The 17505-nt window shown below is 37.5% G+C and overlaps 1 protein-coding gene across 2 annotated transcripts; it reads right to left on the bottom strand.

Moving 5' to 3' along the window:
- Positions 1-6814: 6814 nt before the first annotated feature.
- On the bottom strand, positions 6815-12516 carry LOC126498585 (olfactory receptor 5B12-like). Of its 2 annotated transcripts, XM_050137375.1 has the most exons (2): positions 11602-12516; positions 6815-6832 (listed from the first exon to the last, which is right to left on the bottom strand). In XM_050137375.1, the coding sequence occupies exons 1-2, from the start codon at positions 12514-12516 to the stop codon at positions 6815-6817; spliced, it is 933 nt and encodes a 310-aa protein (XP_049993332.1). The 2 variants fall into 2 exon arrangements, with proteins under 2 accessions (XP_049993332.1, XP_049993331.1); XM_050137374.1 differs by lacking the exon at positions 6815-6832 and having other exon boundaries at positions 11563-12516.
- Positions 12517-17505: the final 4989 nt, after the last annotated feature.

The raw sequence follows: 17505 nt of genomic DNA, 5'->3' as shown, positions 1-17505 counted from the left end.
TATTGATACTTACTATTATGACATGAATAGTCAAATAGGAGTAAAAAAAGGTGGTTGTTAGATATTTTATATCTAAAGCAATGACCTAACATCCAGGAAAGCATTTTTGCTGTTCTCCTTCTCCACTAGTACAGCTCTGCTCTGAAATGGGGTCTGATCTTGTACTATATTGTCCAACAAAAGACAGGAGACCATCCCCAAGCAACACATATATCTCAGGGGGAGCAGTGGATGTCCCTGGAGACTTATGAATATAGGTTGGTTCTTCAGCCTAATGTTGATGAAGAACAGCAGAGGACAGTGTTTGTATTTTTTTCCAACAGCACTTATGGAAGTATTGGGAAGTATTAGAAGCTTAGAGAAAAGAGCATCCAGTTATTAATCATAGCTGCTACACAATAAGATTGTATACAAAAAAATGAAAGCTTTACTAAAAGTTTACTTAGGTAATTTTAGGAACTTATGCAGATGTTCTGATATCAGATTTTCTCAAATCTTAAGAAATGGCCCCAGGACCTTTCATTCTCTGATTTAAACTTTATGACGAAGAGATGACACATAGCCTCCGTCAGCTTTTTCTCACACTCTATCTCTGTCCCTTTCTGTCACACACTGATCAGCAAAAGCACTCTCTACAGAGGAACCCACAGTCATCATATTTTTCTAAGATACAGAGGGTAACAGAAACTAAAGAACAGAACACTAAACAATGGCAAGGTCAGTTATAAACTCTTAGAGTCACTTCAATCATCAGCACTTCAGATGCTTAAACACCATTCCAAAAACAGCAAAATAAATAGTCATGATAAAATACCCCCATCAGAATCCAGCACGTCTATTAGAGTGTGCCCTGAGTAGTGCAATATATCTACGGCACAAGGCAAGGACTTCAACCTATCAATTATAAATATATCCAAGGTCCTCAAAGAGATTATGAATAAATCCATTAATGAAGCATGTTAGAATACATACAAAGAGTTAAATAAAATAATGAAAACAGTCCATGACATAAAGTACAAATAGAAAAACCAAAATAACATAAACTGAAAGAAAAAAGAAATGAGAAAATTTAGAAAGTCACATAAAATCCTCATGGTTAAGCATTACCAATAGAACATAAAAATACTAAAAACAGAATCTCAGGCATTGAATACAAGGGAGAATAAAAGGACACTACAGTCAAAGAAAATATTAAATGAAAATGTAGGAAATCTGGGACACTATAAAAATTTAAAACTATAAATAATTGGAATAGATGAAGGAGAAAAAAGCCAATCCAATGGAACCGAAAACACTTAACAAATTCACAGAAGAAAATATTTCCCCAACCTTTCAGAAGGAGGGGACAATCAATGTACAAGAACCATAAAAATACTAAGTAGACAGAAGTAGAAAAGAGATTATTATATCACATAATAATTAAAACACTAAGTGTATTGAATAAATTTATGATCTTTTAAAATGAAAGGGAAAAATACCAAGTCATATATAAAGTCAGGTTCAATATAATAATACTTTACTTTATAGTAAACTTTTACCAAGTAGGCCAATAAGGATTTTCTACTTACTCTGAGACTAGAGATAGCAGCCTAGGTATTACTATACTCAACAAAACTATCTGTCATAATGGAAGTATAAGATAACACATGATTCTATGATAAAACAAAATGTTAAGTAATGCCTATCTATCAATAAAATTCTTAAAAAGGGTACTAAAAAAATCTATCCTAAAGAGGTCAACTTCACTCAAGGATACACAAAAATAAATGATCCCAGAACATTAAATCAAAAGAGAAAATGCCACACTATTGCAGCAAAATAAAATCAATCAGTAAATACTGATCATTTATAACTCTCATTATCATGGTCATAATTTTCTAATAAAAAGACACGATCCAAAATATTTTATTGGAAAACAGAATACATTTTTCTGTTAAATACATAATATACACCTTCCCATCAAGGACAAACTCTGATTCAAGATAAATATTGGGAGAATATATTGTAAGCTAATGGCTCCAAGAAGTACAGAGTATAGCTATTTTAATAGCTGACAAAATATAATTCAAGCCTAAACTAATCAGGTTATATAGGGAAGGACATTATATTCTAATTAAAGAAAAATCCACCAAGAGAATATATAAGTTTATATCACATACTCAGGGCTCCAAAACACATAAAAGAAAGTCTATCATGCCTTTAGTCGTATATTGATTCTTAGCACAGTAACAGTGAATGATTCATTACCCTACGCTTGCTAACAAACATAGCATCCAGACAAAAACTGAACAGTGAGTTTCTGGGCATAAATAATGCCATAAATAAATGGACCTAGCAGATATTTATAAAACGTTTCATCCAAACACAAACGAATATTCATTCTTCTCAGCAACTCATGGAACTTTCTCCAAAATTGAGCACATACTTTGACAAAATCCAATCTCTGGATAAAAGAACTTTTTCTACTTTTTTATTAAATATTTTTAATAAATCTTTTCTCATTTTATTTAGCTTTTATATTTATCATATATTCTTACTTACACACATATGCATACATATATGTATATTTATAACCACAAACAAAATCAACCCCAAATGCTTTAATGAAATTAACATAAGACAAAATATCCTGAATCTGATAAGAGAAAAAGTTGAAAGTAGGTTTAAGCTTACTGAAACCAAAAAAGATTCTCTGAAGGAGACACTGATAACATAGTCAGTAAGACCAACAATTATTAAATAAAACCCCATGATGATGAAGGGCTTACGTATTGCAAAGGACACCATCATTCAGATATAGAACTGGCAAAGATATTTATCAATTACATATTCAAAGCTGTGTTACTAACAAAATATATAAGGGACTAAAAAAGTAGACACCTTGAAACACACAATCCAACTAAAAATGGGTTTCTGAAGAAGGCAGGGAGTCTTCAAAAGATGAAATGTAAGTGATAGAGAAACATTTAAGGAAATATTCAATATTCTTAATCATCAGGGAAATGCAAGTTATAACAATTTTGAGATTTCATCTAAATAGTGCCTTAATGGTTAAGATCAATAAATCAAATCACAACTCTTGCTGGTGAGGATTTGGGGGACAGAAGAATATTTACTCATTGTAGGAAATAGTGTCCCCAGTCCCAACAACTCTGAATAACACTGTTAAGAGTTTGAAAGTACCAGATAAAACAACTATAGATTCCATTTGGATTATAAATTTTTATTTAAAAAATTTCTCACAGGATATATTCTGATTATTGTTTCTCCTCTCTGACCTGCTCTAAGTGTGTCCACACTTCATGTACCTTCTAGATTTACCTAATTTCTGTCTCTCATTAGATAAGAACTTCTATTGAGGGACATCGAGGCTTTTTTATTGCATGTGGTTATGAATAAAGATGTAATAAATATGGCTGAGTATTTTTTCTTGTGGTAGGATGAAGTGAAAACTTTTATAACCACTATGAAAATCAATATGATGACTCCTCAGAAAGCTGAGAATCCATTTCAAAATCCAGCTCTACCACTCTTGGGCATAAACCTAGAGGATGTTTCATCCTACCATTTGGGTTATAACTTAATGAGTTATTAACACTGTCAGCAAGGTGACAGCCTTAAAGCTAAATCAAAGGTTAGCTACACCAAAAAGGAATTAGGAAGGAATTTTAAAGGTGGAGATAGTAATTATATTTTCTCTGTGGAATTTGCAGCTGTACGAGAAGCCGCTTCATTCTCCTCAGCTACACAGGATGTCTGTTTCTCCCTAATACAGTGATAAATGAACTGCCATACAGCCTATTAAACAGTGATGAGCTGTTTCAGAAATAACAAAGCAGGCAATTAGTCATGTCACAACAAGTGTATCATTTTGGAGAGGGTGAAAATTTCACGTTTCAAGAATGTAGAAAAAAGGCCAATAACTACTAATGAGATTTACTGGCACAGAGTTGAATATCTTTAGCTATCACTTTTTTCCAATGCCTCTAGATTATTTGAATCAAATCATTTATCCATGTGGGATACAGGCTGATACCAAGTCTGTAGGTAAATATTTATTTATCTGTTTGTTTGTTCACTTGCTTGTTTTGATTTCATTTTTATCATTTTAAATCATAGTTCTCACCCTCTTCCCACCCCTCCTCACCTCCTGCCTGCCCACCCTTATCTACTCTTCCCAATGAGCAAAAGTTCCCATGTGGAGTCAAAAAAATCTTGCACATTAAGTTAGGACACCCAAACCCTTCCTTCCTGCAATAAGGCTGAACATGGCATCCCACCATAGGGATTTGGTTCCAAGAAGCTTGCTCAAGCACCAGGTAATCCTACTGCCAGGGGTCTCTTGGAAAGTCAAACTTTACCCGACTCCCACACATGAAGAACCTAGCTCAGTTCCATGGAGGCTACACAGCTGTCAATCTAGACTTCATGGGTTTGTATGAGCTTGGTTCAGCTCTATGTGTAGATTTTTCCATCATGATCTTGACATCTCGTGCTCACATATTTCCTCCCCCACCTCTATGATTGGATTCCTAAAGTTCAGCCTGGTGCTTGGTTCTACATTTCTGCATCTGGTCCAATCAGTTGCTGGATGAAGGCTCTAAAATTATATGTGGGGTATTTAGCAATATGATTATAGGCGAAAGCCAGTTCAGGTACTTTCTCCATTATTGCTAGGAGATTTTGTTGAATTCATCCTTGTGGACTCTTTGGAATTTTCTTAGCACCAGGTTTCTCCCTAACCCTATAAGAGCTCCCTTTATCAACATCTCTCTGTCATTGCTCTACCATTCCATCGCTTTTCCAGTCAAACATCCCATTCCCTCGTGTTCTCATATACTATCCCCTTTCCTTTATCACCCCAATCTCCAGTTTTTCCAAGAGATTTCATATAATTACCCTTCCCAGGGCAATACATGTGTCCCTCCTAGGGTCTTCCTTGTTTGCTAGCTTCTCTGGAGCTATGGATTGTACTCTGGTTATCTTTTGCTTTACATCTAGTATATTCTTATGAGTGAGTACATACTGTGTTTGTCTTTCTGATCCTGGGGTACCTCACTAAGAATGGCTTTTTTATACGTTCACCCAATTGCCTACAAATTTCATGATATCATTGTTATTTTTCTTTTTTTTAATTTTTTTTACATATCATTCCAAGTTCCCTCTCTCTTCTTTCCTCCCACTTCTCTCACCTTCTTCCCACCCTATTCCCCATCTTTCCTTCAGAGAGTGTGAGGCCTCTCATGGGGAGTCAACAAGTTGTGCCACATTGCTTGAGGCAGGACCAAGGCCCTCCTCTCTGTATCTATGCTGAGCAAGTTATCGCTCCATAGGGAATGGGCTCTAAAAATCCAGTTCATACAAAAGGAATAAATACAGGTAAGATGGCCAGTGGCACCACAAACTGCCCAAGTCACATAATTGTCACCCACATTCAGAGGGCCTAGTTCAATCCTATGCAGCTTCCCTAGCTATCAGTCCAGAATCACTAAGTTCCCACTAGCTCAGGTCAGCTGTTTCTGTGGGTTTTCTCATCATTGTCTTGACTCCTTTGCTCATATTATAGCTCCTCCCTCTCAGTGATTGGACTCCAGGAGCTTTGTCCAGTGTTTAGCTGTGTATTTCTGCATTTGCTCCCATCAGTTACTTGATGAACGTCCTGTGATGACTATTATGGTAGTCATCAATCTGATTGCAGGGAAAGGGAAGATAAGGCAAACGTTCCGCGATTTCCTATATTCTTAGTTAGGATCATCCTTGTGGATTACTGGTAAATTCCCTAGTGCCAGGTTTCTCACTAATCCCATAATTCCATAATTACTCTCTCTATCATGTTATCTCCTTTCTTGATCTCCCTCTCTGTCTATCCATCATATTAGCTATCACATCCCCTTCTGTTCTCTTCTCCCTACCCTTCTCTTCCCACTCACTTTAAACCCTACCTCTTTCCTTCTTCCATACTCCCACTTTACTCATGAGACCTTGCATGTTTCCCCTTCTCAGTAGCAAGATCCATTCTTGTCATTCTTAGGGTGATCCTTGTTTCTTGGTTTTTCTGGAATTGTGAACTCTAGGCTAGTTGTCCTTTGCTTTATGTCTAATATCCACTTATAAGTAGATGCATACCATGGTTTTTTTTTTTTTTTTTTTTTTTTTTTTTTTTTTTTTTTTTTTTTTTTTGATTCTGGGTTACCTAAGTCAGGACAGTTTTTTGCGGTATGATGAGGCTGCTCCAGGTCTCTGGGACTTTGTTGTGGGTGGATGTGCTATAGGATCAATGTTATTGTTTTTGTTTGCTTGCTTGTCTGTTTGTTCGTTTTTACAGATGAGTAATACTTCATTATGCAAATGTACTACATTTTCTTTTTTTTACTTTTTTCTTTTTTCTTATTTTTTTAGTTGTTGCAAAAAAAAATTTTCCCATTTCCCTCCCGCTCCTAGCACACATCGCCCCCCCCCCCCCCCCATTCCCTCTCCCTCTCGAGAATGAAGAGCAGTCCAGATTCCCTGCCCTGTGGGAAGTTCAAGGTCCTCCCACTTCTATCCAGGACCAGGAAGATGAGCATCCAAACAGGCTAGGCTCCCACAGAGCCAGTTCATATATTAGGATCGAAACCTAGTGCCATTGTTCTTGGCTTCTCATCAGCCTTCATTGTCCGCTACGTTCAGAAAGTCCGGTTTCACCCCATGCTTATTCAGTCCCAGTCCCGCTGGCCTTGGTGAGCTCCCATTAGATCAGTTCCACTGTCACAGTGGATGGGTGCATCCCTCGTGGTCCTTACTTCCTTGCTCATGTTCTCCCTCCTTCTGCTCCTCATTTGGATCTTAAGAGCTCAGTCCGGTGCTCCAATTTGGATCTCTGTCTCTATGTCGACCCATCGCCAGATGAAGGTTCTAAGGTGATATGCAAAATATTCATCAGTATGGCTATAGGATAGGGTCATTTCAGGTTCCCTCTCCTCAGTTGCTTAAGGTACTAGCTGGGGACATCTCCCTGGACACCTGTGAGCCGCTCTAGAGTCCATTCTCTTGCCAACCCTAAGATGGCTCCCTTAATTAGGATATATATTTCTCTTCCCTTGTGTCTACCCTTCCTTTATCCCAACCATCTCATTTCCCCATGCTCCCCCATTCTCCCCTTCTCACGTTTCTTACCCCATTTCCCCTTAGCCCCATGCCACCTCATCCCCAAGTTCCCAGGTTTTGCCTGGCAATCTTGCCTACTTCCCATATCCAGGCGGATGACTATATGTTTTTCTTTGGGTTCACCTTCTTATTTAGCTTCTCTAGGATCACAAATTATATGCTCAATGTCCTTTATTTATGGCTAGAAACCAATTATGAGTGAGTACATCCCATGTTCATCTTTTTGGGTCTGGGATACCTCACTCAGGATAGTGTTTTCTATTTCCATCCATTTGCATGCAAAATTCGCGAAGTCATTGTTTTTTACCGCTGAGTAATACTCTAATGCGTACATATTCCACATTTTCTTCATCCATCTAGGTTGTTTCCAGGTTCTGGCTATTACAAATAATGCTGCTATGAACATAGTTGAACAAATGCTTTGTCATATGATAGGGCATCTCTTGGGTATATTCCTAAGATTGGTATTACAGGATCTTGGGGTAGGTTGATCCCGAATTTCCTGAGAAATCGCCACACTGATTTCCAAAGTGGTTGCACAAGTTTGCATTCCCACCAGCAATGGATGAGTGTGCCCCTTTCTTTATTCTTTACTCGAAGTACGTATACATTGTTTCCAGGATCTGGATATTATGAACATTGTTTAGAAAGTGTCCTTGTGGTATGATTGAGCATCCATTGGTCATACCCAGGATAATATTACTGGTTCTTGAATTTTCTGAGCAACCTCCATATTGATTTTCAAAGTGTCTCACCCAGTTTACACTTCCACCAGAACTGGAAGAGTGTTTCCTGCCTCCACATCCTCTGCAACATAAGCTGTCCTCATTATTTTTGATTTTAGCCATTCTCACAGTGTAAGATATTATCTCAGAATTATTTTGACTTGCATTTATGTAATGATTAAGGATGTTGAGCGATTCCTTAAAAGTATTTGTGTCTGTGGATTAAGCTCCGGGGCTTCTATTCAGATCCACTGGTTCTCCTGTCTGTTCTTATGCCAAACCAGACTGTTTTCAGTACTGTAGCTCTGTAGTAGAGTTTGAAGTCAGGGATTGTGATGCCTCCAGAAGTTCTTTTATTGTACAGGATTATTTTGGCTATTCTGGATTTTTTGGTTTTCCATATGAAGTTGAGTATCATTCTTTCAAGGTCTGTGAAGAATTTTGCTGGGATTTGGATGGGCATTGCATTGAATCTGTAGATTTCTTTTGGTAAGATTGCCATTTTTACTATGATAATTCTGCCTACCCAAAAGCATGGGAGATCTTTCCACTTTCTGGTGTCTTCAATTTCTTTCTTCAAAGATTTAAGTTCTTGTTATAACAGACTTCCCCTTGTTTGGTTAGAGTTACTCTGAGATATTTTATGCTATTTGTGACTATTGTGAAGGGTGGTGTTTCTCTGATTTCTTTATCGGCCCTTTTATCATCTACGTACAGGAGGACTGCCGATTTTTTTAGTTAAACTTGTGTCCTTCTACATTACTGAAAGTGTTTATGAGCCTGGAAACATTTCTCTGTATTACGGAGAAAATCTGCCATGCTCTCTTCCTACCTGCCCAAGCCTAGTAGACCTGATTGCACCGCCTGCCCAGGCAGGAAGAGCCGAGCCATGGGCGTGGCCTCAGCTATGTTCCTCCTGACCCTGAATGGGCACACAAACCCTTTATATGGAAAAGCAACAATAAATCAATGGATAGCTAAAACAATGCTATACAAGACCATATATTAATATTTTAACAGCATTAATTTCTTTAATATATGTTAGCATCCAACTTGTTCTTTCTACAGTAATCCAATAGAGTCTATTTGATGTTGTTTACTTTATCACTCGGCATTTTAAATTTTGGTCTTGAATAATTGAGACTCCTGTTCCCAAAGCATGCGAATTTATGATTTCTTCTCTTGTAAGAAAGAAAATAAATATAACTGAGATTTCTATATTTTTTTTTCAAGAAGGGCCCATTTGACTTCATTAAGAGTGTCCCCTCAATGTAGGGAGTAGTTTTTACCTTTATCTCTAGTATACATATCTATTTGGGAATGGATATAGATTAGAATACAAATATCTCCATATGACCTCATTTTGAAATGTTTATCTGTTATACAACTAGGAAGGTCAGATGTGTAGGCCTCCCATGTCCCTGACTTCAAACTCTATTACAGAGCTACAGTATTGAAAACAGCTTGGTATTGGCATAAAAACAGAGAAGTCAACCAATGGAATTGAATAGAAGACCCAGACCTGATTTTTGATAAAGGAGCTAAAAGTATACAAAGGAAGAAAGAGAGCATCTTCAACAAATGGTGCTGGCAGAACTGATTGTCAACCTGTAAAAGAATGAAAATAGATCCATATCTATCACTATGTACAAAACTCAAGTCCAAATGGATTAAAGACCTCAATGAAATACTTAGGTTTGCTGAACTTGTGACATGTTCTTCATGTTACCCTCAGCTATGAACATGAAACTTTTCATTTTACCATTATGAGGAGAGGGAGCATGAAATGGCCCTATCCTATAGCCATACTGATGAATATCTTGCACCCCCTTCATCTGTTTCTGCATTGATCTTGTATAGCCCAGGGTGGTCTTCAACTCACAGAGATATATCTGCCTCGGTCTCCCAAATTCTGGGGATAAAGTTATGTGACACCGTTGTATGGCCCCTAGTGGGCTTACATATACCCTCTGATCTTTAATAAAACTTTGTTTATTAAACATAGATAAAATACTACTATAAAGTCAAGGTTTGGCACCATGAAGAAAGTCTAAGAAAAGCTGTTGGTAAAAGTATAGCCCATTTTCAACTAGGAACTCCAACATTTTAAGGATGCCAGTATCACAGGAAGACCCCCAAGAACTTCAGCAACAAAGAACCCAAAGAAAATCATATAGGCATCCTCCTGAATATTAACCTTCATCAGGCGATGAAAGGAGACAGAGACAAAGACCCACAATGGAGCACCGGACTGAAATCTCAAGGTCCAAATCAAGAGCAGAAGGAGAGAGAGCACAAGCAAGGAACTCACGACCGCGAGGGGTGCACCCATACAATGAGACAATGGGGATGTTCTATCGGGAACTCACCAAGGCCAGCGGGTCTGGGTCTGAAAAAGCCTGGGTTAAAACCGGTCTCGCTGAACATAGTGGACAATGAGGACTACTGAGACCTCAAGAACTATGGCAATGGGTTTTTGATCCTACTGTACCTATTGGTTTCGTGGGAGCCTAGGCAGTTTCGTGGATGCTCACCTTACTAGACCTGGATGGAGGTGGGTGGTCCTTGAACTTCCCAAAGGGCAGGGAACCCTGATTGCTTTTTGGGCTGACGAGGGAGGAGGACTTGATTGGGGGAGGGGGAGGGAAAGGGGATGTGGCGGTGGGGAAGAGACAGAAATCTTTAATAAATAAATAAATAAATTTAAAAAAAAAAAACAGTGAAGTGGAGCCAGCCAGAGCAAAGAAGGTAAACTGTGTGTGTTGCACATGGCAGGGCCAGAGAATTGAACCCAGCCCTTTGGAGGAATTCAGAAGATAGTGAATCCCAGATATTTCATTGTGGGTATCTTGTTTTGATTTGATTTGATTTGATTGTAACTGTGCCCTGATTTTTCCCTCTTGAAGTAAAAAAGTATTTTTGTCTAGCCCACAACTGGGAGAGTTGAATTTTATTTTATTTTATTTTATTTTTGTTTTTCGAGACAGGGTTTCTCCATAGCTTTTTGGTTCCTTTCCTGGAACTAGCTCTTGTAGACCAGTCTGGCCTTGAACTCATAGTAATCTGCCTGCCTCTGCCTCCCAAGTGCTGGGATTAAAGGCGTGCGCCACCACCGCCCGGCTTGAGAGTTGAATTTTAAAAGACTCTGGATTTCTAAAGAGATTGACTATTTTAAAGGAACTGACAATTTCATGTGTTTAAATATGTAAAGAATTGGAATTCATGAAGTCATTTAAGGTCTCAGAGATTAATAAGAAAGGAAAGGTTATGCCTTACTAGTGATGTGTTCCAAAAGAACTGTACAAATGTCTATCCCCAGCAAAAAAAAAAAAAAAAAAAAAAATGTTTCCACTTTTTTCTTCACATCGTACCCGACACTTGCTGTCATTTCTTTCATTCATCTTGAGCAATTTGTTCAAATATGAAATCTCAAAATAGTTTTAATTTGAAATTTTATCCCAACTCTATGGAGAAGTATGTGATGCTGAGGCTACCTGGAATAATAATTTTGGTCTTGAACTGAATTAAATCACGTTTTTGGTAAAATGATCACAGTTTACTCATAATTATATTCACCAAAAGGAATAATGAGGTTTCATATATAATTCACAGATAAGAAACAAGGAAAGTGAAAGTATTCTTTAGACAAGGGAGGCTAATAAAACTTTTACATGTCTTAAAAAAACACTAGCTAGTTGGCTAGGCCCAGGGAAGTCAGCATTTTTCCAGCAACCTTCTTGAATGCATTCTTGACTTCCTTGTTTCTCAGGCTGTAGACTAGAGGGTTCAACATGGGTATTATCATGGTGTAGAACATAGATGCCATTTTGTCTCTGTCCATTGAGTGATTGGAGTTGGGTTGTAAGTACATAAAGATGATCGTCCCATAGAAGAGAGAAACAGTGATGAGGTGTGAAGTACAAGTTGAGAAGGCCTTTTTTCTGCCTTCTGCAGAGCGCATCCTCAAGATAGCAATGAAAATAAGAAGGTAAGAGTTCAGGATAACCACAAGAGAAAAACTAACATCATATGTACACAACAAAAACAGTATAATCTCATTTAAGTGGATATCAGAACAAGACAGAGAAAGTATTGGGGGAATGTCACAGAAAAAGTGATTAATCACATGGGAATGACAAAAGGAGAGTTGGAAAGTGAGAAGAACATGGGTGGAAGATTGGAGAAATCCATTGATGTAGCAGCAAGTAACAAGTAGGATACATGTGGTCCTTGTCATGGAGGTTGAGTAATGTAGGGGCTTACACACTGCTGCATGACGGTCAAAAGCCATTGCAGCAAGGAGGAAACTTTCAGTAGTGGCAAAGGCTATCAAAAAGAACATCTGGGCAGCACATGCATTGAAGGATATGATCTTGTTTTCTGTGACAAACCCTTCCATTACTTTGGGAGTGACTGCTGAGGCATAAACAAAGTCCACCAGGGAGAGGTTACTGAGGAAAAAATACATTGGAGTATGGAGTCGGGAGTCCAGTAGAATCAGCATGATCATCCCAAGGTTCCCAATCAGTGTGATCAAATAAATGAGAGTGAAGATGATAAACATAGGAACCTGAAGCTCTGGGGTATTTGTTAACCCCACAAGAATAAATTCAGTCACCTCTGAAATATTCTCCATGAAAGTCATTTGGGAATTTTTCTTTGAGATATGCCTAGGAAGAAATGAACAAATAAAATTTTTGTTAGCTAATCATGACTGTCAGACAGAAAATATGAACACATACTTATGCCTATACTTTTTTCTTTCTATGCAGAGCAGAAGCTACATGCAAAATGACATACTGAAATAGGATGGGAACACACAGTTTTTTTTTTTCATAAGGAAATGCTACAAATAATAATTCAAACTTCAGTGTAGGCAGTGACTAGAACAGTTGTGCCATTGTGGGTCTCAATTTTATTTTCCTGATATATAAAAAAGTATAGTCTCTTCTAAACTAAACTGTACAATATCCATTACAACTATTTGTAATAGCTACAAACATTCTTGTTTAAGATAAATGTTGAAAACTTAACAAGCAGAGAGCACAGTGAAAGACAGGTCATCAAGATTTGCTAGTATATAATGAATCTGAAAATGTATTTCCATTCACCAATGTATCCTTCCACTTTTAATATATCCAGTGATCTTCCATTTTCTCCTAGGGATACTTGAGTCTAATAAATTTGTCACAAAGTAATGAGGACTTTGTTGGGTCATTTCCTTCATATATTGGCACCTTTAGAAAACTGTATATATAATGGCATACATTCTTAGTTAAGTGTTGTTATATTAAACACATCAAAATAAAAGTGTTTGGTCAGTCAGATGGCATAATGAGTAAATGGATTTTTGTACATTGTGAAAAGAAAGAAATGACTGGCCTATGTTTTCAGAATCCCCATATACATTATAGCATATTTATTTACCACAAATATATACACTCAGATAAATATATTAAACAAGGAAAAAGTTGGGCCTGGAGAGATGGCTCAGCAATGAAAGACACTGGCTACTTTTCCAGAGGATCATGATTCAATTCCCAGCACCAACATGGCAGCTCACAACTGTCTGTAACTTCTGTTCCATGGGATTCGACACCCTCCCATCGACCTACATGCAGGCAAAGCATCAAGGTACATAAAAAACAAATAAATAAATTATAAAAAGAATAACTTTAAAAAACAATCAAGATCTAAGGTTTAAGGACATAGAACAGTGGTAGAACACGCCATCTTGAAAAATAGCCTGGGTTTAATCCTTAGAGATAAATTAAAAAATAAGTAAAAGAGAGAAAAGGCAGGAACAAAGGTTTGTTGCTTTCTCTTCATATAAATTTTGTTTTCCTACAGAATAATGTTTCTTTTTCTCAAAAACATCAATATATTGTCTTTATGTTTCAAGAATGAAAAAAAAATAAGATGGAGGTGTTTCTCTTACTCTCGCTCTATTCTTAGTGTTGATGACCAACCCATATTTAAAAATGCCTCTGCCTGTATTCTCCTCCATTGTGGATGAGAAAACAAATGGCTGTGCTATTTTAACTTCAATGAAAAAGGTCTTTCGTACCCTGAAGACAGGTTTGACAATGAAATGTTAGTCTTACTTATTTCTCTGAACTAAGCATCCATCTTATTTAAAGCAGGAGGTGCTGCCCACTCATCTTCCTTCAAGTATAATTATCATCCTGACCTTTTCTAAAGGCACCCGATTTTCTGATCTTAGAATTTTGTATACAATGTTGATATTGAAAGGAATGAAAAAAATGAACCCAGAGTGAGATGACTTCTAGAATTTGCATGTCTGTTCCGTAGAGGTTTAAAACTTCTGGAAACTATTTTTCATTATTTTTTCTCATTAGTAAATTAATATAGTTGGGCAACTTGTCCCTTACTACCAGTCTAACTTACTATGGATAAGCAATTGCTTGTATTTTTATCATTTAAACCTGATTTAGGTAATTTTGCATATATATTTCATGAAAATCAATCATTCTCAGGCCCCCTTTCTGCCACCCCTTTTAAATTTCCAAATTCCAAAAAATCTTTTTCTCGCTTTCATGTCTGTCATTTTGTTTCATGATCCACTGTGATTAATGGCACTATTTGTACACATATAAAGTAGAAGTAATCTGTTGAGGCTTGGTGGTCTAGAGGTAGGTAGAAAACTAAAGAGAATCATTTGTCCTCTTCGAGGATTGATAAATAGCCAGTACTTCAGATGTAAGGTTTTTTGTCCTGTGTAACCCTTGCCATTCACTGGCTAAGTTTTGATAGTTTTTTTTAGAGTCCCAGCATAGGTAATTACTGCTCTCAGGAGTTACCAAGATTTCAATAGTTTTTTTTTGTAGAGTTTAGAATATGGAATTTTGTATTACTTTAACCCATATTTCTTCTCCAACATACTTTCTGTCACTTCCTCTAAAATATTTCCCCAGCCTCAGAGAGGGAGATACGAGTGCCTTCTTTCGAATGGGTTTTAAAATACTTACTGCTGTCCTAGGAAATGACAAGTAGTGGAAGGAAGGCTGCACAGATTAGATATGAATGTCTAAAACTTTCACATCTACAGCATTGGTCCAGTGTTCATATCCAGGAGATCATCTTGTTATGGGGTCTTCCTTTGCATCTGAAACTTTGCTGTGAGACAACATCTGTACTAGGGCTTAAAATTTTCAAGTCATAGGTGGCAAGCTTTGCAAACGTCTAAGGGACCACTGACATATTATTTTGTCTCTCTTGAGGCCTATGATCCAAACAAGCACTCCAGAGGGCTGTTATCATGTTGGCTGAGAGTCTTTATGATGATGTTGGGGAATAGCAGTTTAGGGAATAGAACCTACAATTATCAGTTCAGTTAGACTACAGCCAAGTAAAGCAGAAAAAAATAACAACAACAAACTTAACTGAAGTCTCTGCACACATCATTGAATACTTGTCTGTGTCCATTATTTTTATATTTTCCATTATTTAAAACAATATTCAAATTCAAATATATTGGTCTTATTTTTCACCTTCCATAATATATAGCTTTGTCACAAAAACCGTGGTATGACCTCAACATAAAGTTTTCTTTCAGTTTATTTTATTGTAAAGAAAATATTCTTTTTTTTTTTTTTATCTCAAGTCCCTTAGGGAACTTTCATTGGTCATAGGAATGAAGATTCTTAACACATTGGAATCTGCCTTGATAGTTCATTTTCAAAGAAAAATTGAATTTGTGTCTTTAATGTAGAAACAAGTTTCTTTTTTTCCTTTTCTTTTTGTTTCTTTTCATTTTTTCAGGACAGGGTTTAGAGAGCTATAGAGTAGCTTACGAACCTGTCCTGGAACTTACTCTGTAGACCAGACTGAACTTGAACTCAAAGAGATCCCCTTGTCTCTGCTTCCTAAGTTCTGGCATTAAAGGTATTTACCACCATCACCTGGCCAAGAAATGAGTTTCAAGGAGAGAAAATATGATACACAGTTAGGTCTATGAGAAGCAGAATGGAAGGTACTCTAATAATTCTGGGATAGTAATCATTGCCACGTCCACAGCAGTGACTGCCGTGTAGTGACAAAATGCCTCTGCGCTGGCTTTTGCCTGCTGAAGGATTGGGGTTAGAGCTTCCTGGAGCGAAGCCCCAGGTGGTCCCCTGGCAATCAGCGGTCGAGATAGGACCTGATGCCATAGGCAAATCTCGTATCTGGAGATGGCCCTGAGAGCGAGCCCTCCTGACACCTTGCCTGATCTTTCTCTGTATTTCTTAATTTTCTTGTGTATAGCTAGCTGACCGCTTACCAAGAGATCAAAGTACGTCCTTGGCTCGGCTCCACCGTTCATTAAAGCAGTCCTTGAGGAAATAAAGTATGCCCCACGCCACATGAGCCTGGGAAACTTTATTAATTATGAAACAGAAACGGCTAAAGTTGAAATGTTACGAGGGAATCGTCATAGTGAATCAGATTTAGAGAGAAAAGGAGAGTTAGAGAAACTTCCCCAGCGCACTCTTTCCGGGGGATATATACAATATAAGATTACAGACAGATGGTGGACACCTCCACGATGGTCCCCGTCAACCGGAAAGTACCTTGATTCACTTCCTTATACAGGAGCCTATGATGAGTTTGGGAATAGATGGGTGAATCGTAAAGGCAAGAAACAATTATGGAATAAATTCTCCTTTATGGAAAAATTAGCTAGATCCCGGAAGCCCTGGTGTCTTTATTGTAAGAAGGAAAGAAAGGAAATTATTGAAAACATGAGACCAGCTTTAATGTATTGGTATAAGAACTATCATGAAAAAACGAGAAAACTATTAGGGTATATGGAGCAAAGAATAAAAAATTATATAGATAAAAAGCTAGACCCAGGACCCTGAGAACTAGTCCCCCACGGTAGAATGTGGTTAATGGTGCGAGACAAAACAAAACTGAAAGTCCTTGCCAACATCTTGAGCACGTAGAGGGGAGCACGTAGAGGGAGCTCTATTTTTGATTATGCTTAGCCTTGATTTATGTCTGGAACCCTGAGTGGGGTGATGTAGTGAGCCTGCCAAGTTCTTTGAACTGTTTTGTACATAAACTGGAGCTTTGCAGAAGTAAAATTGCAGCAGATTCTCACTACACAGTGTGTCAGTCTGTCATTCCCTTGCGTCGTATCCTGACTATTCTATAGCCTTCATCCCTGTTCTCCCGTGGATAGCAGTCTCCCAGAGGGACGGTCCGTGGCAAATCATGACATGACAAGTAAGAATTTCTCAAAAAAAGAGTCATATTAATGTGTATTTTTATATATATGTACATGTGTGTATGTATTCCTCCATGCTTTATCTCTAAAGGGTACTTTTATGCTAACACACACATGCACACACATACACACACAATTTTTTTTCCTATGCCACCCTAAAATGTAATGTTTTACAATTGTAAATGTTAAAAGAATTCTGTTCAAGAAAAATTTGGCATGTGTGTTTATTAGGAGTACCATTAAGAAGATTGAGGTCTTAGGGACATTAGATTACACATCATATTAACTCTAGTTAAGCATGTTATGGTTATTTTCTTTCTTTTTTTATTTTATTGAGAATAAGAAGAAAAAAAAAGTTTTCGCCTCCTCCCAGCCTCCCATTTCCCTCCCCCCCCCCCCCCCCTC

The sequence above is a fragment of the Alexandromys fortis genome, unplaced genomic scaffold (assembly GCF_014885135.2).
Source record: "Alexandromys fortis isolate MF-2015 unplaced genomic scaffold, M_Fortis_MF-2015_v1.1 scaffold_3, whole genome shotgun sequence".
Lineage (NCBI taxonomy): Eukaryota > Metazoa > Chordata > Mammalia > Rodentia > Cricetidae > Alexandromys > Alexandromys fortis.
This window is presented reverse-complemented; position numbering and strand designations above follow the sequence as displayed.